The sequence below is a fragment of the Tachypleus tridentatus genome, chromosome 7 (assembly GCF_004210375.1).
Source record: "Tachypleus tridentatus isolate NWPU-2018 chromosome 7, ASM421037v1, whole genome shotgun sequence".
In the NCBI taxonomy this organism is placed as follows: Eukaryota; Metazoa; Arthropoda; class Merostomata; order Xiphosura; family Limulidae; genus Tachypleus; species Tachypleus tridentatus.
This window is the reverse complement of record NC_134831.1, coordinates 161,620,464-161,645,333: the sequence shown is the minus strand read 5'-3', so window position 1 is coordinate 161,645,333 and position 24,870 is coordinate 161,620,464. Positions and strand designations below refer to the sequence as shown.

The window sequence follows — 24,870 nt, the reverse complement described above, 5'->3', positions numbered from 1 at the left end:
CTGAAAGAGCGAGCATGTTTGGTGCGACGGAGATTCGAACCCGCGACCCTCGAATTACGAGTCGAACGCCTTAACCCACCTGGCCATGCCGGGCCTCTTAAGAACAAAGCTACACAATTGGCCATCTTTGTCTGCCCATCGTGAGTATCGAAACCCGATTTTTAGTGTCAATAAGCTCACGATCTTATTACTAAGCCACCGTCGGGAGTCCTGTAAAAGATTTTAGAATTTTCGCACAAAACTGAATGAATATAGTGTTTAAAATGCAATCGGAAAATCTTCGTTAAGTGAGTCTCAGTTTATAAACTTTGTACTGTAGAACAAATTAACTTGTACTTAATAAGTAAGCACGGTAACATAACGTATTTGGAAATGCAAAGTTTATAACTTTCAAAGTTGAAACTGTCCATTATATTGAAAACCCTGAACTTGGAAGTTTGATTAACGGTGCTGATATGTAAATCCAGGTAATTTGCTTAGTTTTTAGTTAGTTTTTCGAGAGTGAACTTACTTGGATAAATTTATTCTGCTCTGTTAAGAAAATCTTAAACCCGTTATCTAATTTCTGTAGTGCATATTGGTGTATAACAAACATTTTTAATATCAGTAATAAACGACCTTATAAGATCAGATTTGTTATTTTTATTTAATTTAGAAGCGATACGGTTTGTGTTTTTCTGGAACGCCCTTAAAGAATTGTTGTTGTTTTTTTTAATTTCGCGCAAAGTTACACGAAGGCTTTCTGTGCTAACCGTCCATAATTTATCAGTGTAAGACCACCCACCGCCAACTGTTGGGCTACTCTTTTACCAACGAATAATAGGATTGACCGTTACACTATAACGCTTTAATCGCTGAAAGGGCAAGCATATTTATTGTTACGGAGATTCGAACCCGCGACTCTCAGATTATGATTCGAGTGCCTCAATCACCTGGCCATGCGGTGCCTCGAACAAGCTGTAGGAGTAAACGTTAAGTGTTAGTTAAAGCAAAATAACGAATTTAGTACTATAAAGTCGCTTATTTCTAGCTTTTGAAACCTTGATAATCAGATATAAGATATCATAAATGGATCTACAAGTTCGATGCTCTAGTACAGGTTTTATTAATAATATTTATTATCTATGAAAATTCAAGTTTGAGTACATTTAAATCTGTAATTTCAGTAAGGCTGTTGGTAATAGTGTTCTTTGGATCAATGTTTCTAGTTGATTTGTTACCGTAATTAAGAGCTGTTTGATTCTTCTACTTGGTGTTAGCCACTAATACACCAATGAACAGGATTGTGTTTTGATAAAGATAAGTTTCCCAAAGGAATATTAAAAGAGACTTTGTCTCTCCTAAAAATATGATGATGAATTAGACATTTTTTGCGATATATACCTCTTTTATGTTGTTGTTGTCGATGCTGTTTCGTTAAATCCAATATTTTTTTTGCTTCGCCATCTCACTTCTACTGCACTGGTGTTGTATTTTAGATAAGTTTTTGGTAGAAATACGCTTAATCTGCTTATCTATTTTGGTAGTGAACGTAAGGCCTTCTGGAGAGTGACACAAAGTAGCACAAAAGGAAGATCTGACAATTTTGTAACATGCCTAATTTAAAGTCTTTAGAGCCCTGATTAATACTAATTTAATAAGAAGCATCTGATTTACAGTATTTTGTCATTTTACGGAGAATAACTCAGACATAGTCGCTGTTCTGGGTGTAAGTTGAAATGATTTTTTGTTTTGTTTCAGGTTCATCTTTGTGGAGAGACGTTTTGATAGTGTTCTTTGTATGGAATAACACGTGGGACTTTGTTTACCCTTGTAAGTATTGACAGTACTTAGCTTCACGTAAATATTGAGATAAACAGAAATAAAATAGTAATAAATTACCGAGGTAATAAATACTAGTTAAATGGTGGAATTTTTCCCGTTTCATTTTAAAACAATTGTTTAATTATGTCGATCGAATAATTTAGGGGTATATATACTTGTTTGCCATACATTCTCACGTCTTGGCATCATAGACAATAGCAAGTATTAATCAAGTTTAGATAAAGTGCTCCTGTTGTCCTCGGAAGTATTTCCTCAGTCAACATCGTAGCAGAAGAGATGAAACCCTGGGGCAGACTGTTCTTATTGGATAGGTTGGAAGGCAACTACCCAATAATCTTTGTTCTAGGCAAGACTAAGTTCAAAAAAGTTTATTTTATTTGTCTTTTATCATCACCTAGCATCAAGAATATTTTTAAATGTTAAATTATAATGATAATTAAAATAAGTTGCAATGTAATATATTCACAATAATGATAATTAAAATAAGTTGCAATGTAATATATTCACAATAATGATAATTAAAATAAGTTGCAATGTAATATATTCACAATAATGATAAATAAAATAAGTTGCAATGTAATATATTCACAATTACTATTACTTGATTTTTATTTTTCTCATGTCTTCTCCTCATTAAGACATCAATCATGTATTTGAAGGTAGTTTACCTAGTCTGCTTTAGCGCGATGCAACCAAATCTTCGCAGTCTTCACTGATCCTCTAAATTCATTCCCAAATCCCAGTAGTATTAACTGATCCTTTGAACCCATTCCAAGTCCTCGCAGTCTTCACTAACCCCCCCCTTTCCCCGGACACTCAGTATTTACTGATTCACTGAGTTAAAAAACCGTTTCATCATATTCACTTGAGAAAATAGTTTGCAACTGTCAAGGTATTTCTTACGAATGCCATGTAGGTTCTGTACATATCTATAAACTCGATGATAAAGAACTACCAACATCTGGGCCAGGATTATTACGGTGGGTACTTGGGTCATCTCGCTCCCCAGAGCTGATCACAAACCAGAGAAAGTTGAGATGCCTTTTCTATTTTTTCAAAAGTTTCTCAGTTCATCGTCTGCTAAAATGTTGGATTACACACCGAAAAACAAATTGAAAGTATTTCTGTGAAGCTAGTCGTTTATTTTGTTTATATTTCAGTTGAAAATACGTAATTAAAAAAGACAAAAATAAACAAACACCAACTATAGTAATAACTCTGTCGGGTTTTTACCTTCACGTTAAATATGCTCTGAGGAAATTTTTGCTTCTTTTCTCAACAAATCGTTCATTGCAATATTCTCTAAAGTATTCAAACTATGACATGCGTATAATTTATTTTAGTGTGAGAAGGGTTTGTATTAAAATGACAAACAATTGATTTTATTTTTTCATATGCGCTAGATGTCAAACGTTGCTGCACAAATAAAAAAATGATGGGGACCTGTTTAATATTAAATAACACATCTTTCTTTACTGTCCCATTACGTGTTTCCAGAACGAAAAGAACGTACAGTGGTAAATCAGCTGGACACTGCGTGTTACTCGTCACTACTGATGAGACACAATATATATGTTTTGTGTTTTTTATGATACACCACTCTTACTTACGATGTATATCGGCTCGGTTGGGGAGCATGATTCGTTCGTTTGTACTTGAACATGACATCACAATGAGACTATTAATTACTCTCCAAAGAACGCTATATGATAATGTTTGCCACAACAAACCCATTGTCTATTTTCTAAAGAAGTAAGTATAAAACACAGTTTGTCATTCGATTTAACACTTGTCACCGAGTTATGTCACAAGTAACCCTGTACAAGGACAAATCGAAAGAATAAAACTGCCGATCGAGTGTATATTACCGTATTTTACGCCTTGTAAGACGCACTTTTTTCTTTAAAAATTCCCATGCGTCTTCGAAGACAAATGTGATGGGTTAAGGCAAGAGGTTAGCATAGAGTGTACTCAAAACGGCCTCTCGTACAGATCGGTCACCCGCTGGTACAGCGGTAAGTCTACGGCTTTACAAGCTACAATCAGGGGTTCGATTCCTCTCGGTGGACTCAGCAGATAGCCTGATGTGGCTTTGCCATAAGAAAACACACACACACATATACAAATCGTAATCTCATTACTTACCAATTACAAGTATTTTTCAGTAGCATAAAATATTTTCAATTTAATTAATATTGTCGATATACTGTGAAGAATATTATGTATTTAACAGTATTTACTCAGTAAGTTAAAAAAAGTCAAGTCTGCATCAAGGTGTTGGTTGCTGAATCAAAATATTTTTTTTTAGAATTTTCTTTCCAAAATTAGGGTGCGTCTTCCACAATATAATGTCTTACAAGGCGTAAAATACGGTATTTCCCCTAAAGGTGGCCTAAAACTGCCTGGAAAAGTCGCCTGTTTTAACTACTCACATCATCATACAGTAGTGTGATGTCTGTCAGTCAGTCAGTAGACACTAAAGTGGTATCACATAAAGGACCTCTAACGTTGCAGTTTGTACTGTCAGTAAAGTCTACGCATACCTCGAATCACGAAAAGGATACAACACAGCATGGCATATGAACTAGAAAAGCAAGAAATAAAAATATTTGTTACTCTTAATTCTTGAAACACTTTCGGGGTCCTAGTAAGTATGTTATTTTGAAATGACTTTTACCAATACACTAATTTTAAACCAGAATTATCCGAAACCGGTACAACTCGGTGATGAGTTTTACGTTGAAGGATATATTGGACTTATCTCTCATAATACTTCACAAGAATAAAATTAGTGAAATCAATGGTGCGTGCGTTCGAAATTCGCACTTAAATGTAAGATTATTATATAAGCTAAAGACATATCAAAACACCATACAAATTCATTCTCTATTGATATTTAACCAGAAACGGATTACCACATACTTTGTAATAAATTTTAAATCAACTCGCCAGCCGCCAGTGTACTCCGTCCTCGGGCAAAGGTCTGGCTCACTTCATTTATGCCGCTCTCGTCCAGTTCTCCCGTCTTTCCTCTCACTCACAAATACCTCACTCCACCTTAAAAATATCAAAATAAAAGTAAAGGAAAACCCCCATGGAAATTTTAACAATTTCTCACGTAAGGGGACGAAGAGGAACTACAATGTTCCTGAACACCCCAGTTGGAGAGAGAATTCTTCAGATTTCTCTCTCTCTAAACTAAACCCCTGTCACGTTAGTTTGCGTTTGCATACTTTGTACCATCACTGTTGACTTGCTAATTTTCTCCAATGTCGTCCTAGCCACCTGGTCTTGTCTCTGTCCGCTAAAAATTTCTATTGTCAAATACCAACAATCACTAAAATTATCATTAACCCCCGATCTTATTAATCAAATTTAACATCTCCGTGCGCGGGGCGAAGGGGGATAATACTGTCCTTGAACACCCCAGTTTAGGAAAATGTGAGATGCTTCATTAAAAACTAAATCCCTGCCACGATTTGTTTTTGATTTTTGTTTTGTTTTACGTGTTTATTCAGTCATGTTAGCTGTCCAGACATCTCTAGCTGTACTTTTCTTATTAGCCGTCATATTAGCCGTCCAGACATCTCTAGCTGTACTTTTCTTATTAACCGTCATATTAGCCGTCCAGACATCTCTAGCTGTACTTTTCTTTATTAAGCCCACTGCCACTAATCCAATGTCCACGTCGCAGGTAATAATCGATAGTCTACCTCTCGACTTTTCTATCCTGAAAGTGGAGGCGGACCTTATCCAGAAGTAACCACTGATCGCCCAGGCCGTGAAAGTGGGTTTTCTCGGGTACTCCCTCCCCACCCAGCAAAATTATCGTCTTGAACCGTTGAATTCTCTGATCCCGGCCCTGAAAACCTTTAATCTCATCTAAAGTCATTTAAAGTTACAATTAAAGTCACTCAAAGTTAAAGTCACAACCAAGGTAAAAAACAACAACAATAGTTTAACTAACATTAAGTCTAAAATCCTATTTCAATCAATCAGTTTATTGTGTTTGATTTGTTAACCCAGGAACTCGATACTTCACCACAACCTTCCATGGCCCACGTGACCGTCCTTTAAGCCAGCTTTCCTTCCATTCTCTTCTTTCCATCCTGGCCCCGGCATGGCCAGGTGGTTAAGGTACTCGACTCTTAATCTGAGGGTCACGGGTTTGAATCCCCGTCACACCAAACATACTCGCCCTTTCAGCCGTGGGGGCATTATAATGTTACGGTAAATCTCACTATTCGCTGGTAAAAGAGTAGCCAAGAGTTGGCGGTGGGTGGTGATGACTAGTTGCCTTCCCTTTAGTCTTACACTGCTAAATTAGGGACGGATAGTGCAGATAGTCCTCGTGTAGCTTTGCGCGAAATTCAAAACAAACCAATATTCCCATTCTATCTCACAACTTCCGCTTTTAATTTTAACGTTCTTTCATATCTTCCTCAGCCAGTATCTGTCATACCCTCAAGTAAGACCAATATTCTTCCCGATTAGAAAAAAACTTCAATTCCGCGAGCGAAGCTGAAGGGAAACAAACGTTTGTGGGTGCTCCTGGTTGTCTCGCAAGCCACTCCAGGGCTTGGGAAATATAAAACCTAAAACACTGCCAGAAGGTTTGCAAAACGGAGGAAGACTCCTGCGATTTAAGACTAGAACAAACTAAGAAAGAAAGTAACAGGAATTTAGTTTCTAGAGATAAGAAACTTTCCCAAATTGGAGAGTTCAAGACTTCGTACGACCATATACCAACTGTGGAGCTCAAATCCACCCTTAGTTTGCCATACTTAATAAAGTTTAGGTATGGAATGTTGATTAGTCCTTCACCTCTGAAGAAATTCACTAAGTTTTCGAAAAAGCTGCACACTCTAGTACTTAAATGTGTTTAATATTCAGGAAATGTCTAAAGAGATCAAGTACTTAAATGTGTTTAATATTGATCTTAATAAGTTTTTTTTTTCCTTTCAGTTGGATGTGTGCCAGAAGGTACCACCTTCATTCGAACCCCGTCTGTCATGCTACCACTTAGTGTCTACACGAGTTCTGATGACTACATACTTTTAGCTAAGACCGATCCAAGCCAGTGCTACAGATTGTGTTACGACAGTGAAGATTGTAAGGCCTATTTCTTGGATTACACTAACCACACTTGCATACTAACCAGAAAAGACCACACGGCTATCAGGTCACATCTAAAACCACATTTAGCTGGAAGCTACCACAGGAAAATCTGCCTATCAGGTATTGCTTATAATGGTTAATGTTTGTATTGGTGTATTGGTTATAATTAGTAGTGTTTCTGTTGGTCTATTCGTTATGATAAATAGTGTTTCTGTTTGTGTATTGGTCATAATGAGTAGTGTTTCTATTGATTTATTGGTCATAATGAGTAATGTTTCTGTTGTGTATTGATTACAATGAATAGTGTTTCTATTGGTCTCTTGGTTACAATGAATAGTGTTTCTATTGGTCTCTTGGTTACAATGAATAGTGTTTCTATTGGTCTCTTGGTTACAATGAATAGTGTTTCTATTGGTCTCTTGGTTATAATGAGTAGTGTTTCTATTGATGTTTTGGTTACAATGAGTAGTGTTTCTATTGATGTTTTGGTTACAATGAGTAGTGTTTATGTTGATGTTTTGGTTACAATGAGTAGTGTTTCTGTTGATGTTTTGGTTACAATGAGTAGTGTTTATGTTGTGTATTGGTTATAATGAGTAGTGTTTCTTTTGGTTTTACCTTTATTTTAGTAAACCGTATTCTGTTGGACATGCGTAATAAACGACGCTATATATATGGTATTTCACCAAGCTTTAAAAAACAGTGCTAGCGTAAATTTGCTGTTTGTTGCTGCACTGGTCAAATTTAAGGTCACAACAAAACAAAGTGAAAACCAGGATATATAGGGAAAACTCGTGGTTTTGAACCCTCTTTCAAGTTTTGTTACTTAGCATTTGTTTAATAATTTTTAAATTAAATGGAATATTTCCTGTGTGATATGTTTCGTGATTTTTGCATGAAGTTATCATAATTCATGCCTAATACAAGTTCTTTGTTAAATTATTTTAGGGCGAGTTGGGTGTTTTTAGCCGAGAGCACTAAGAGTATGGTTTTCCGTTAAATAAAACAAAAACCAACATTAAAGTCATCTCAACAAATTAAACAGCCTTAGATTATTTAATATAGTTGCACGTTAAGCCTTTTATTTGGAGAACGGAAGCCGACATCTTTAATTTATCGTGTCAGTTGTTCTGAAATTATTTGTGTGACAACAAATGTCTTTGTGGTGATTGTGCTTCTGCATCATGAAACTTGTTTGGAGACTGTTCATTATCACCTTTTTATGTCCCTACATAGGGAATATTGTCTTCATAACGCTCTCTAATCCCCTATTCCGCAGGCGTACGAACGGATAATAAGAATAAATGAAGTATGGTATGAAACGAGATATGGTATATTTCTTTTGTTTTTTAATACGATTCAGAATAGACTCGCGTCTGCTTAGATGTCAACACGATAAAGATATTTAACGTTTATAGCTTCAAACTGGTGTGAACAGACTACAGGTTTTTGTAGAACGACTTTAACGGTGTCATTAAAGGTATTATAGTTTCAGTTAACGTTGAGGTTTGTACTTTTTATGAAATTATTTTCTTTACTTTTTGGTTTTCCCTTTTAGTAAAAAAAAATGTGACATTTTATATAGGTAATGAATATAGTAGAATATGTAGTTTCAAATTATGCATATATAATAAAAAGCAACCAGTTGTGATTTATGTAAAAAATCTGAAATCATGTTTATGTCAGTGTTCGCGCGTATAATATCAATGAAGAGTTAGGACTAACTTTTTAAATAATTAGTAGATGGACAGTTAAGCCTTTTAGTTTGGCGAATTTATGGTAAAGCTTCATAAAAGAATCGTGAAGTATGATAACAAATACGCAAACAATGATTTATAACGGAAAAGTTTTATTGATGATGGAACATGCTTCATGTTTCGACAAAACGTTGATATATCTTATATATTCTTCAGGTATAATCTGTAGTAAGGAATACAGAATTTATATGTAGTAACAAAGACAAAAACACGCTTTAAATGTGATGGAATTGATGTTAGCATGTGACAGGATATAGGTGAAGGTCGAGCCTGATTAAGCGTAGGAACAGTGAATAGACCTCGTCAAATACGACTGATTAGAGCCATTATCACGGTTTTGTAAGAGGTCCTTCACTGTGATGGGTTTTGTAGTTGTTAAACTTTCCATTTTTATATGGAATAGTTTATATACCTTGTTTTTGTACCTTTAATATGGATTCTTTAGTGTCAGTTAATAAGATGTTAATTTTATGTAAAGGTTTGGATACAGTTTTTGTATCAATGCTAAATTATTAAAATGTTTACTGATTTTATGAGTAATTTTTGGCACGAAAGGGAATGAAACAAATTTGCCTTGTCCTGTGTTGTTGGTAGATGAAAGGTTAGAGTTAAAATAATATTTCCCGCTGTTTAGAAGTCTTATACAAGCACTACCTATGATGTTTGGGTTTAAACTGCTAGGTAATGTGCTATATTAGTTAACAAGTTCAATTAAATAAGTACGTCTTCATTTTGCATACAAAGTTATGTTGAAAGATTTACATAGGTGAAGTAGAAGGTAATTTTCTGTGATAGTTGGCGTTTCGATTTTATCTGTGACGTCGTGGTAACAATGGGGTTTTCCTTTCTCTACTGGTGGTAATTTTGTTTATTATCTATTTTTATATTAACATTTAAAAAGGGAAAACCACTATTAGATTATATTTCATGTGTACAAATTACGGCAAGTCACAAACTTGTGGCTAATATATTGTTAGTAGCCCTGTAACTGACACGTTTGTGATTAATATATTGTTAGTGGCCCTGTAACTAATATGCTTCTGAGTACGATACTGCTAGTGGCCCTTTAACTAACACGCTTGTAATTAATATATTATTAGTGGCCCTGTAACTGAACCGCTTGTAATTAATATACTGTTAGCGGCCTCGTATCTGACACACTTGTGAACCATGGGCGCCCACACAACTATTTTTGGGGGTAAGGAGAGGGCAAAACAGCTTTCTCAGTGTAAGTCAACAGACTAAAGGAATGTGTGTTGCGCGTGCTTAAACATAAACACAAATGTACAGTTTTAATAAACAATTGTAAAACTATTTAGTTCGACTACATTGTTAAGATTATATTATAATATCTACAGTTCTTTTAGTGAAATGTCAGGAGGGTAAATGAACGCTCCTTTCTGCGGGCGCTCATGCCGTGAACACATAAACTGGTTGAAACATAAATAGTTTAGAAACTTGGTGGAATGTGGATTCCATCAGTATTTCTACGGTCAAGAGAGAATATCTTTGGTAACATGTAATGTTTATATAATTTTTATCATACACATCTGTTTAGAAGTGAAATCTCCTGCGTAAAACTGGAATTAAGGACAATAACATTTAAAGGGGTCACTTCGAACTCATCCACACTGGGAGGCGGGAAATCTTGAAAGGCCGTGATATGGTGGTAATATCACATGCAAATATGATCCTTTCAAATGACTCTGGCATGTTTAGCTGATTTGATTTATATTTTTTTTCAAGACATTAATCGATTTGCACATTTAGTCACGTGGGTGACCCTTAATCAAGTTGGTTAATGTCGTGGAAGCCTTAAGCAAAGAAAAGTTTGATAACGTTAACATTTCATGGTACAAATTTACGGAAAACGTAATAGTATTTAGAAGATCAAACTAAACGTAAGAATATTAGAAGAATTAACGCACACTTCTTCAAAATTTCATGATTGTGGCATAAGATTTACACTTTGCGAGTTATGGGTCGAATCTAGTCACCAAACATGCTCACACTTTCAGCTATTGAGGCGTCATAATGGTAGAGTCGGTCCTAATATTCCCTAGTAAAGGAGTAGTTCAAGAGTTGGCGGTGGATGGTGTTGACTAGCTTCCCTCTGGTCTATCACTACTAAATTAGGGACAGATAGTTCTCGTGTAGCTTTGTGCGAAATTCGAAATAAATCAAACCAAATCACGCGTCTTCACGTGATAAAATACTCTTCCTTTTGCTCCAGGTTTTAGATGTAAACGCCACTGGACATTCGATGTTGTCCCCGGAATTCGATTGGTTGGACAAGAAGACAAGGTTGTGCCAGACATTGGGTCCGAAATCCGATGTATCGAGGCGTGTTCGTTGGAGAAAAGTTTCACATGTCGTTCCACAGTTTACGATTTCTCTTCAAGAACCTGCACCCTCAGCGCGTACGATCGTCGACTGGCACCAGAAATCTTTAAAATAACATCTACAGAAGTTGATTATCTCGAAAACCAATGTGTTTCAGGTAAAGAAATCGCTTGAAATAAAGCGTCGTTACTTATTCGTCTGTATAAAAATAGCTAAATTCTAATTCACTTTTGTATTTTCCTCTCCATTTGTCATGAAACATTAACATTAGGCCTATTTACATTTTTAAATATTACCTTCTTTATGTAGTTCCTTGAAAAGTTTTAAGAATTAAAAGAATGTACAATAATATTATTCCAAAACACAATATTTGCCAAATATGTTGCCGAATGTAACTGACAAACGTAATTGTGGTCATTCTTCGCCGGTTTGTAAAAGGCGTACGCATCATGACAAGTGTTGTTTCTATGTTTATAGAACCAAGTCAGTGCACTTTTAATCAACAAAATGGAAGGATGCTAACCCACGCACATGTTTATTTGTCACGCTCATCTACTACCAGGGAGCGCTGTCAAGAATCGTGTATTGAACACGTCGATTTTCGCTGTAGGTCGTTTATGTTCGATAATTCGCGTTCTTTGTGCCTTCTAACACCGGAAGATTCCTACTCATCACCAGAGGGCTCTACGAACATAAAGGAAACATCAAGTAGCGAAACGTACGAATTAGGATCGTGCATCGATGGTGAGTTTATTTTAGACCATCCCCCTTTCGATTACCATTTAATCTAAGTTTAAATAATTTAGCTATACACTTATTAGAGAAAACTTCAAAGAATATAATTTATCATTAGTAATTATACCTGTTTTTATCATTGAGTGGGAATAAATGGACTTGACGTGGCATGAAGTCCACCAAATTTTGAAAAGATGTTAATTAAATTTTAGAATTATTGCATAACCGTATAAATGTAATATATTTCAAAACATTTTTCATCTGAGCTACCAGTCACGATAAAAAAAAAAAAAAGAACAATTCGTTATTAGACTTAGAGAACAGACACTAAACCTGAACTGTATTTTAAATACGATAACAGAAAGGTGAGAACGTTGTAGCCAAATGGTTTGTAATGCGCAGATCAGCACGTCACGTCGTAACTCCAGCCGGTATAAAGTTGCAGTGGAATAGAATGTGTCATAACTACATTTTGACTGTTTAGCTTTAAGAAGATAGTGTGATAATGCTAAAAAGTGATCATTCTGGGGAAGGGTATATAACAACCCTTACCGACACAAAATTTTCATATACTTGTATCATAATGACGTGTTAAGATTGGGGATTTAGAATTTTGGAAGGTTGGAATATCGCTTTTACTGATTAGACTTGGAAACAAAGGAATATGAACCAACTAGGTTACTAGGGCGATCAGAACCATACAGGTAGAGACTTGCAAAAGTCGCATCCCAGCCATGTAAGAAACGTACAATGGCTTGTAACACGTGAGAGTTCACGAACACAGAGTTCGGTGGCAGAAAAGCTTTCCACGTGCTCCAGGCAACAGTACACAACATAATAATGAAGGATAACAGTCTGAAAAGACGAAATAATACACACGTACAAAAGTCACTTCCATGGCGTAGTCGTTCAACTGTCGCATATCTTAAACGTTTGAAGAATGAAACTTATTTGTACACTAGATGAATTATGGCCAGCACGCAGGGTGAGATTTGAACATGACAGTCTCACGGCGAGAAGTAACCAGACATGGTGGCATAGATAGTAAAGACGTAAGGAAGCTCTAAATTTGTTTTAACATAAGTCAGTTAACTTCTGTGGAATCACTTTAGTTACCTACAAGACCGAATTACTTATACACGTTCGCGTGTTAAAATAAATAACCTTTCGTGATCTTTTTGTTTTCTACTAGTGCCCGTCGTATTGAATGAAACGTGCATGTATGCGTGGAAGCGACAAAAGACAAGAACCTTGAATAAATGCTTTTCCTCTGTGACTCTTTTAGTTCCCCAGTTGATTGTGTTTAAACCCGGGTATATCGTTTTACAGGTTCCTAGCTGAAACAGAAAAATATTTAAAATCGATTGCTGCAGTATTTCTATGTATGCAGTGTACATTTAGAGAAAAGTGTCGGAATAAAACTGTCAAATAATACTTATGTGAATATAAACTTTGTCATTATATGTATGTATAAGTATCGCTCTATTTGCTAGATGTACTTCCGCAAGACCCCGGTAAGTGTTGTGGTTGTAAATATAACCAAAATTACGAGTAACAAATATTTTTTAATTTCTTTAATTTTAAATTCATATGTCATGTTGTCTTGTAGTCTACAGAGTGGATACTTTTCTGCAGATTCATGGCATACTCACGTTTCAATGACGTTACGACAGCACAAATTGCCACATTAAACATTCCTTATTTGACGCCATTTTAATGTATATTGACTGAGTGAGAGACAACATACTACTGTACAGTGACGTGAGTGATTATAACAGATGACCTCATCAGATAGCCTAAGGCTCCCTTTCAAGAAACTTATTTACTGAACTGTAGATGTCTCTCAAATATGCTCTATGGACGCTAACGAGTAATGTAGGTATTACAATAACATGGGTAATATCGTTAGATTAGGCCTGGGTCAGTCGGACAACATTTTGTCTAAAACCAAGAGACATACATGTTAATAACAACTAATAATACTTCTACTGGTTAAAAGAAGTTTCGCGCTTGTAGTAGCAGCTGTGAGATATTTAAAAGTTAAGTAGAAATTACAAAAACACAAAGCATAATATCGTTTACGTGCACGTATAACACTCACTATGCTTAGAAGAATTTATAACCATCTGAAGTTTTTATAGTACTGTCGTGAGTTTAACTAATGGTAGAATCCTGCCATCCAATGGCACAGCAGGATGTCTGTGGACTCGCACCGGTAAAAACGGGGTTTCTACACCAGTAGTAGGTAGAGCAAAGATAGTCCATTTCGTAGCTTTATGCTTAATTCCAAACAAAGTAGTAGAACCTCACAATATCTGATCGTGTTTTGACATGATCAAACAAATTACTAACAGGAACAGTTGTAGAATAATATATGGATTGAAAACATAATTATTCATACAAAGTTCTCTTAACTTGTTTCTATAAGTAATTTTGGTATATTTTTAAAATTCGTAACGTATTCACTCAGCTTTATTGCTACCATAGTCTTGAAAGAACGAACAAGTTAACTTAAAAAATGACGGATATCAGTGTTTTGCTTTCCGTAAATCACGTGATGTGGAAAGGTCTATTATTGTTTCTGCCGAAAATACTGCCCTGACCCATCCACCATTTTCGATGTTAGGCATCGTCTTTAGGTATATTCCGTCTATGTTTTCTTATAGCAAAGCCACATCGCGCTATCTGCTGTGTCCTCCAAGGAGAATCGAAGACTTACCGTTGTTCCATCGGGGGACTCTGGTATATTCATTCAGCTTTTCATGATGACAATAAATCCACTTGAAGTAAAAATGTAGTCTAAAGACGGCTGATATGGGTATTAAAACATTAATTAAAATAAAGTACAGAACAACGTTTTTATCTTAACAAAAACAGTTTTGGTTCCCTTAAAAGAAACTTTGTGTGGACTATGACCACCAGCTTGCAGAGAAAAACTGTACTGTGAGGTTTGCGACACTCTCACCTACGCTCAGAATACTGGGAATCAGATTTATCGTCTTCTCTCCCTCACCTCTCATGAACACTTCATACTTAGTTTATCTTTTACATTTTGGAATTAAATTAATTACATTTTTTCACAAAAAAATGAAGAAATGTCCACTCAGGATAACACTCAGAGATACATCTTTAAGCGACTGGTGTAGTTTTACGGACATACCAGTGATGATGACTACTTAAATAAGATATGTGTTGAAAACATAGATACTGCAGACAATGGACTCTGATAAAAAGTAGTCCCTAACTTACTACGTACATACAGACCATAGCTATCGATATTGAAGCAGGAGAAAGCACGCAGCTTGACCAATTGTATCTGAGGGATGCGAATTGAGCGAAAGTATGTGATTGGCATTCGAAAGATTTATTGGAGGTAATAGAAAATGATTTAAAAAACTATGTGAAACTACTAGTACGCTGTCCAGTAACTCATACACGACTCCAATGTGGAAAATAACAGCAAAGAAATCCATAGAAGATGATGATAGAATGGAAACTATTGGATCATCTGCCAAAAAAAAAAAAAAAAAGAACTTTTGCTGAATCAAAGTATGCTCAGTTAATACTGTTGGTTTTATTCATGTGCAATAAAATACTGTAGAGTGATTGGTTTATGCCGTTGCATCTCTTATATATAAAAAGTTGTGTAACTGTATGTTGACTGGGATGAAGTCCCTGTCCTCAGCTTGAATGGAATAAAATCTGGTCACACCTAGAGAGCACCTTCGATATGAGTAAAATGACTGTAAGCTCAGTTTGTCTTCCTTTCATACGACGATCACACTGTCTATCCAAAGCTCTTTTGCTTTGGAACTTACATTAAATAAAAAAAATTCAGATGACAGTTTCTAAGACTAGTGCCATAGCATAGTGGTATGTCGCTATATTCGTCTTACAGTCAGGAAGAAAACTGTCTGACTAATTGTTTATTTACACCGAACGAAGTTGAGGGGCATTAAAATATTTCCAGGAACATTAAAAACCGCTGGAACAGGATTGCATCTTCAGGAATTATTTTTCGCTTGAAGGATCAATAAGATGAATCGTGAAAGTGTGGTTGTCTGGAGGCTCTTAATATTTATGCCAAGTTGCCAGAAGGTCTTTATCAGGTGATGGGTCATGAAAGCGTGTTTTTTGTTGTTGTTTTTTTAGATACTGTTATTACTTATGGCAAGTTACACTCATATTAATATTAATTATACGATCAGTCTTTGATAGGAAGTGCTCTACGTAATTTATTAAAACATAATTAAATACTAACCACGATGAAATGCGCTAATAAAATATGATTAATATCAGGTCATCCCATAAGTAATGTCCGAATATTTAATACAGAAAGTGCATCATTTCTGTCTATGTAGAAGACTTTAATGACTAAAATATGTAGTAGGACGTGTATAAAAATGTTCAGGCAAATAAAAGAAACGAACCCAACTGCACTTTTTAAGATCATTAATAAAATAAACCCTTATGAAGATGGACGTGTCTGAGGATCACATTAAACATGTAATGCTTTATGAGTTTAAAAAAGACAATAGTGCAGCAGTAGCTACACGAAACATTCAAGGTGTTTATGGGTCGGAGTCTCTCAATGAAAGAAAATGTCGAATGTAGTTTTCAGAAATTCAGATCAAGTGACTGCAGCTTAAGTGATGCGTCACGTTCAGGCCGTCCTGTTGAGTTCAATGATGACTTGCTGCTGGCTGCACTTGATGAATATTGTGCTTTAACAGTTGAAGAAATAGCACTGAAGTTTAACTCATTCAACAGATTACCATCATCTGCAACAGTTTGGAAAAGTGTCAAAACTTGGAAAAATGGGTCCCCATGAATTGGCAGAAGCCAACCTTAGAGCAAGAGTGGACATTTGCTCCTCTCTACACTCTCGTTAACGTAACTCATGTTTTTTGGACAGATAAAGATGTTAAGATGGCTTGTTGCAAGTAAACTGGCTAAAATACAGCACAAAATGGACCTCCACCTGAGGAAAGTCTTGTTAAGCGTTTTGTGGGATATTGTTTGTGTGATCAGCTTTGAGTTGCTGCCACTTAGTGTAACGATTACATCAGACTTCTACTGTCAACAGTTATGCGTCTGAATGCTGCACTGAAAGAAAAATGGCCTGCTTTGATCAATCGTAATGGTGTTGTGTTACACCAGGATAATGTCCGGCCCCATACAGCAAGGATCACATCTGCAAAGATTGAAGAGCTAGTGTGGGAAAACTTCCACATTCTCCTTATTCTCCAGACCTTGCCCCATCTGATTATCATCTATTCTGAAGTTTGCAGAACTATCTTGATGGGAAAAGAGCTTGAAACACATGAAGACGTCAACACTACCATCTCTACATTATTTTCCTCCAAACCCCAAGAATTTCATAGAAGTGTCATTTAGAAGCTTTTGAATCGTTGGCAGGAAGTAATTAATAATAATGGAATATACATTATTGATTAAATAATATTATAAGCATTTGAAATCCTTTCACTTTTTCTTAACCTAAACTCGTACATTACTTAAGAGATGACCTGATGTTTGTTATTAATGGTAAATTATTCATTAAACGTCTTCCTGAAATTAGTTTTCAGTCAAAATCGACATTCGTTTAGTTATGGAGTCGTACCACGTGACATAGCTGTACTATCAGTGTTTACATACATGAAACTGTCTAGTCACTTAATTAAATAAGTAGAAAAATGCGAATTTCTTCGCCCAGTGCATTTGTTGCTCGATGAAAGATCCAGTAAGAGGGCCGAAAACTCTCAGTAAATATCGATTTATAATTCTACATATTTATCCGTCTATGTTAAGGGACTTAAACAACAATGTAATTAAATGAGTTATGAAAACCTGAACCGTTCGCTAATACCCGAATGACTTAAACAACCTTATCTAATTTTGTCTTCTATTTCAATTGTGATTTTTTGATTGGTGCTAAATAAGACATGCCATAAGGTTAGCACTCTAAAGAGAATTATCAGCTTGATTGAAATGCTACAAATTTATATTGATCTTCAACCAAAGATGCTATGTTTGTTTGCCTTGAATTTCACGCAAAGCTACACGAAGGCTATCTGTGCTAGCTGTCCCGAATTCAGCAATGTAAGACTGGAGGGAAAGCCGCGAGTCATCACCACCCATCGCCAACTCTTAGGCTACTCTTTTACCAACGAATAGTGGGATTTACCGTCAAATTATAACGCCCTCACGGCTGAAAGGGCAAACATGTTTTTTATGACGAGGATTCGAACCCGTGACCCTCGGATTACGAGTCGAATGCCTTACCACATGGCCATGCCGCGTCAAGATGCTACATAAGTGTTCTCGTGTTTGTTTAGAGAACATTTGGCTAGTTACTCCTACCTAGATTTGATAACAGTTCTTACAAATAATACAATAAACTAAACATCCAGATGTAAAGGTGAAATGACTGTTCATAGAATACGTTGCGGCAAAGAAATAATTATGTACGACGTGTGACTGGTAACGATAGGGGGCGAAACTTTATCCTTTGAATAAAAATAAAATAAAAACTTGGTTATTGTTCAATCTATTATTTAATTTTGAAAGTCAGTAGCAACCAAGGTTCGAGCCGAAGTATGCCGCCTTATACACTTCATTCACCTTTTGAACTTTATAATTGGGAAAGTCAATTCTGTTATTCTGTTAAGAGTAGCCACATGATGTGCGACTGGTTGATCTCTCTCTGGTCATCAGTTCTAAATTAAGAATGACTATGCCTGAATGTTTGTGACTTATGACATGGTCATTTAGTCCATATGCCATAAGGCGCCGTTCGGGTTGAATATCGCTTTGACCATGCTCTCTCTATCGACCACGCTATATTTCTACTCTGTATAATGAGAATAAGATATTCCTGGCTGGTACATGCAAGTCATTCCACGCTCAAGTATTTCTACTATAATAACAGGTTCATGGTTAAAGGTTATATATAATTTAGGCTACTGCCTCAACCAAATCTTGGAAATGCAGAGATTTGGTTGTTTATTTTTTTAATCTCGAGACTATTGAAGTAGTGGTCCCTAATTTCCTGTTTCAAGCTAGAGTGATGAAGTAGTTGGGAGATAAAGTTTCAATCAGTTCTCCTAACACTGGCCTTGAATTCACTGATGCACCATCGACCGTGTGTTAAGCGTCATTGGTATTTTAGAAAGAAAGCCACGTCCTCTATTAACTTTGTCCTTGCACAAAATGGTTGAAAGGCCGTCACGTGCTTTGCATTTTCATGAGACTATATGTTTATGAAAAGTCGAGCTATCTGGTGAATAAGTAGTTTTATTAGGAGGCGTTACCACTTATCACAAGAAGAAAAAAGTATGTTTTTTATTTTATTTTTGTACGTGAGAGATGTGAAATTCTAGGTTCACTACAGAAAATCGGGTTATTAAGCCAACTGTGTAGTCCAGATGTCGGCAAACTTTTTTGGAGACGAGCCGGATTAGAAATATTTTTATGTTTTGCGGGGCAAGGCGAATAAAAAATGAGCCCATGATCATACAAGGCTATAAAAACGGCTTGTTTTTTTAATTACTTTAATGTTTTTATTATAGGTGCATATACCTACATAAACTTCCATGTACTATCAATCAATGAGAACTATGATTTATTTTGGGGGGAAGGGATAAATATTGTCAAATTATGGTTCATATTTTGTGGTTCCTGTAACCAAAACTGATTGCAAATGGCGATCACTTAACACTGATCTATAAACAGATTTAATATACTTCATATTTGAAAAAGTTTTTTCACATAAATAGGTTGTGCCAAATGCTGAAACCAATCCCCAAGCAAAGGATTTTAAAGAAGTTTATCCTTCGTCTGGGAGGCATTTATAAAAGTCAATCAAGTTTTTCCTTTTGTACTTGTCTTTTATCATGTCATTTGACTGCAGGTCAGTGTGGTACAGTAAATCTCTAATTCCATCTTACAGCAGTGTGGTACAGGAAATCGCTATATTCCATCTTTCAACAATGTGGTTCAGCAAATCTGTATATTCAGCTTTTATTTCTTTCAAAATTTGTTCTTTCAAAATTGTTCGAAACTGGCGATGATTGAGTGCATGCGATCAAATAAAATCCACTGTTGGTACGACTGGTTCTATCACACGTGACAGGTGATACGACTGGTTCTATCACACGTGACAGATCAAAATGTTTTCCACAAAGTGCCTGCTGATAAATGATGTTGTTATACTGAATTGTCAGACACATTTGTTAATTGGTCAAGAGCCAGAGAAAACCACTGGAAATCTTGTCCTTCATTGTTTAATTGGCACAGGATGGCTCTATGTCTTCGACTCTCCTAGTTACTGTTTTTGCAGAAAGACTAATATTCTTGAATAAATCTATTTTTTCTGGACATACCTCTTCAGCTATTGTTATCATACAATATTTAATTAATTCACCATCAGCAACTAAAGCTAGTTTGAAAGCAGCTTTATTGTTAGCATTTATCCTAGTGAAAAACGACTGTTGTGATAAAATACTCTGTTTCAAGGTTTCATATTTCTCATGATGTAGCTTCCCTGTCAGATGAGAATAGTGAGGTGAATGCTTTGTTTGGTAATGTCTACGTATATTATATTCCTTTAGCACTGCAATAGCCTCATTACATATTACACACAATACTTTGTTGGTTTTTTCAGTTACAAAATATACCACTCTCCAATGTTCTTTAAAGACGCGAGATTCAGAGTCAGTTTTTCGCCTTTTCTCTTGTGACATTATGAATGATGGGTAACTACAAGCACAAGATATGTGTAAGCTATAAAAATTATTAAAGCAGTTTAACAAAAAGGTTTTGAACAAAATAACTGACCACTTTAAAAACTAATGATTAAAAATGCTTCTTATCAGAAACAATGAAAAGTTTATATAGGAAATAATTATGAAATAGTCCACAACATTAAAAAACCGCAATCAAATAGTATTTTGAACTTACCAATAGATGCAGCCAACAACATTTTACAAGGAGAGTACTTTATACAAGTTAAGGATGTTTAACAAATAAATATACTGAATTTTCTTTAACGAGCGAAACCACAACACATGAAAAGTACGATGAAACTGCCGCCATAAGTCTGTCCACTGACTAGCAACAAAATTAGTGCAGTTTTTAAAAAACTACTCATTTACTAAAAATACATAAACATGTCTAGTGTTGTGATATGATGACTGAGTGAACATTATAGTATAGTATATAAGATTGTTCCTAAATGTCTTTGATTTTTTCATAAAAACTATGTCAGAACTCTTATTCAGCTAATAATATTGTTACTTACCTGTAAATAATCCACATACACACGAAAAGAGACCGTATAATAGAGGCTGTTCGAACAGCATAGACACGGACAAAATGTAGCAAACACTGAACAAGTTCAGAACTTGTTAACGTGTCCGAGGCCCGGCATGGACAGGTGTGTTGACTCATAATCTGAGAGGCGCGGGTTCGAATCCCTGTCGCACCAAACATGCTCGCCCTTTCAGCCGTGGGGACTTTATAATGTGACGGTCAATCCCACTATTCGTTGGTAAAAGAGTAGGCTAAGAGTTGGTGGTGGATGGTGATGACTAGTTGCCTTCCCTCTAGTCTTATACTGATAAATTAGGGACGGCTAGCGCAGATAGCCCTTGAGTAGCGAAATTCAAAAACAAACAAACACGTCCGAGACGGCGTCTGACAACACTAAGCTGCTTGTTTTGTCCTACTAGCGGTCCAGTATGTAACTAACCATAGAAAAAACTTTAGTTAGCATTTAATGACGTAAAAATCGGTATGTTCCATGTATGACACGGCATGCAGTGAAGTGTTAAAACATTTTTACCTTCAAAACGTTGATCCATCTGAGGCCACTACAGAAATGAAACTTTTGCTCTATTTTTCGATACTGAATTTTATTGTTCGCTAACCAAAGATAAATAAGGAAAACAAAGAATTTTTGTATGCAACGTTACATATTCAATGAAGTCGGCGGGCCGGATGAAATGAGGCTGCGGGCCGTGGTTTGTCGACCTGTGGTGTAGCCGATTCGTTATGAAGCTGAACTAATATCCCCTGCTGGTACGTCGGGAAGTCTACGGATTTACAACGCTAATATCAGGGGTTCGATTCCCCTCGGTGGACTGATAATCCAATGTGGCTTTGCTATAAGAAAACATGCATATACGCGTAACTGAACTAAATATCAGATACATTAGTGCTGCTTGCTAACAATTTTCTTGTTTAATAAAATACCCTAGAACAAAACATGTATTCAAGTGAATATAACACTTGTTCGTTTTCATCCATACATGCTCTACAGGAACAAACATATACAACTTTGATTTTTTGGGTCGTGTTACACTATATATTGTGTATTAGGACTACTTACGTTCTTCTTAGTTAACAGAAATTAGTTGGATATTCTGCTCCTATCTTGAACTAAAATTATTTAAAAACCCACATACGTTTTCTTTCGCAAGAAGGAGAACTCACTTTTCAAAGACCAGTGAGTTTCGGAGTCACTTTAATTATCAGGAGGGGTCAATATGTTAGCTACCTGTTATTATTTATTATATTTTTATTAATCATTACAACCTAGTACTAATTAAGATCTGCTGCATTAATTATATATGTTCATTATTTTTCTGGTTAATTATAATATTCCTAACATATATTCCTCATTTATTATTATTTTGTTTACCATTCTTTATCTTAAAATTAAGTGAGGCATAATTTTCGTTCACTTACTACTTTTTTCCCTCTTTATTGAATAGTATTGCGATACTTCCGAGTTTACATAAAAGAAAAACTGTTCGAAGCTATTATTACTAATATAAGGCAACAAATCCACTGGAAAACCAACTGCACTGTTGCATCTTCTCTGTCTCATGGATATACAGATAAATGTAACATCATACTATAATGGAACTCTTGCTTGCATGATACTGGAAAAAAAAAATTATTACGTGATGTGCAACCCCCCATTTGCGAAACGTTTATCCTGTGTACCTGTATACTTGCTATAGAGGTTACAATTTTTTCGTTTCCCGTTACGGAGAACTTCATTTTTGTCCATTCTCAAGGTGCAGATATGACGTCATGAATGCGTCTCACGCGGATCTAGTGCATTGTCGCTATCTATAAATATCATAGTACTGTCTGTTGTATGCGTATGTAAATATTTTGCAGGGCGTAAATATATAAATATTTTTGCGGTTTGTTTGTTTTTTTACCAATACTTCGCCCCTGTTGATGTTCACCAAATTTGGCGTAAAGGTTTGTTGGGTCCATGAGGATATACGTGAAAACTTGTGGTTTCACATTTCTTATTTTGCTTTTTTTATGGGTGTTTTTTAAAATTATATATAAAGGAAACAACTTTTTATGTTCTAAGATAACCTTTCATTAATCATGAATTTTACATAACTTCCGTCCAGGGTAGGAGTATTCCAGCTAGTTTGGGCTAATTTTATGACCAAATAGTAGCTTATAAAAGGATCAAATTCGAAAATGATTTTGTTTGTTTGTTTCGAATTAAACACGAAGCTACACTGTAGGCTACTTGTGCTCTGCTCACCACGGTTTTTAGTGGTGTGAATCTCCAGACATGCCGCTGTGCCACTGCGGGAAGGCTAGAAAATGGAACCGTTGACAAAGCTACAGGCCCAAGTCTATTGAAATGATTAAACATTCAAGAAAATTTTCAAAGTCCCCTCACTTACCAGTACCCAAAATAACAAATATAAGGGAGGGACTCATCTCAAAATATTCCCCACAATATCTAGAACAGGGGTGGGCAAAACTACGGCCTCGTGTAACATTTCTGCTCTGCCCGCCATCATGACTCCTGGCACTTACGGAAAGAATACAATTAGGTCTTTATACAAACAAACAACAAACTATGGCAGGTATTTAGTTTTGAGGAAATGTACTTCACTTTCCCAGCTGGGGTGTTCAGGGATATAGATTATCCCCTTTTGCCCTGTTCATGAATAAATGTTTGAAAAAGCTAAGAAATTTCTTCTTTTGGAGTCCATAGAAAGTTCTGTTAATACATCTTGCAAGATTTGATAAGATTAGTAAATGTCTGGAGGGCTTCGAGGCAAGCAAAGGCTCAGACTTTCAGTAATTGAGTTGGTCACTTCCATGATATTGATGTAGTTGTAAAGAAAAGAAGCAAGATGGCAAGACCTTGTCGAACCATGAACTAAAATGGTTGACAGACCTTTGTCAGGGCCACCTGGTGGCAGGGATCTAAAAATCCAATGCCTAGGCTAGGATAAACTGAACGAGACAGAGAATTAGTTGTGAGGAGAAACGGGAGATCCCGAGAAAACCCACTTTCACAGAATAGGCGCCGAATAATCTACCTGTTCTGTGCACATGCCTATAAAGGAAATGAACACAGTTATAAACATATCTGAAGTCACTTCAGTGTGTTTCTAGTTGTTTTAGTGACAGGTACAAGTTGTATGGGGATGTTGTTTTGTAAGTAGCGCTTGTCATTGTTTTTAGGGTGGCCGTGAGGGGGTTTCGTTGTTCTGCTTTGTTGAAAGAGAGACTAGCCTCAATGTTGCATGATTTATGTAGATAGGCAGTCGGAATGTATTTGGGGAGTATTAAGACTAATATTTTAAATCTGTTTTGTTGTAACAGTATCATGTTTTCTATACCTTTTGAGCAGTTGAAGGTGACTTGGCATCCATACTGCATAACCGGTCAGATATATGCTGTGTATATTTTGATTAGGATTTTGGGGCTGCATTCTTTATTCATACCTGCAGTTATTTTTAAGTGGACAATTCGCTTGCTTACGGGTTTGTTTATGCGTTTAAAATGTGCGGACCGTATCAGACATGTGTCAAAGGTAATAGCTGGAAATTTGGCCGTTGGGCTTATTTGTATTTGGTTCCCTCTGAGTTGGATTTTCACATTTTTAACATTCTTAAATTGTTTGTTTAAGCTATGGCGGAAAATAACTGCTGTTGTTTTACGGGAATTGAGGGTAACTCTTCCGTTGTCACACCACTCGAGAATGGTGTCTAGAGATTTTTGTACTCTTTCTGCAGCGATTAGAGGATTTCCCGAGGTG

General features: G+C 36.0%; 1 protein-coding gene across 1 annotated transcript in view; it reads left to right on the top strand.

Moving 5' to 3' along the window:
• LOC143257058 (uncharacterized) overlaps window positions 1-24,870 on the top strand; it is a 55,430-nt gene that overhangs the window by 17,087 nt on the left and 13,473 nt on the right. The window contains exons 2-5 of the mRNA XM_076515180.1: window positions 1,741-1,812; window positions 6,790-7,062; window positions 10,933-11,199; window positions 11,520-11,786. Coding sequence (XP_076371295.1) covers window positions 1,741-1,812; window positions 6,790-7,062; window positions 10,933-11,199; window positions 11,520-11,786 — 879 coding nt within the window. The remainder of the gene's footprint in view (window positions 1-1,740; window positions 1,813-6,789; window positions 7,063-10,932; window positions 11,200-11,519; window positions 11,787-24,870) is intronic.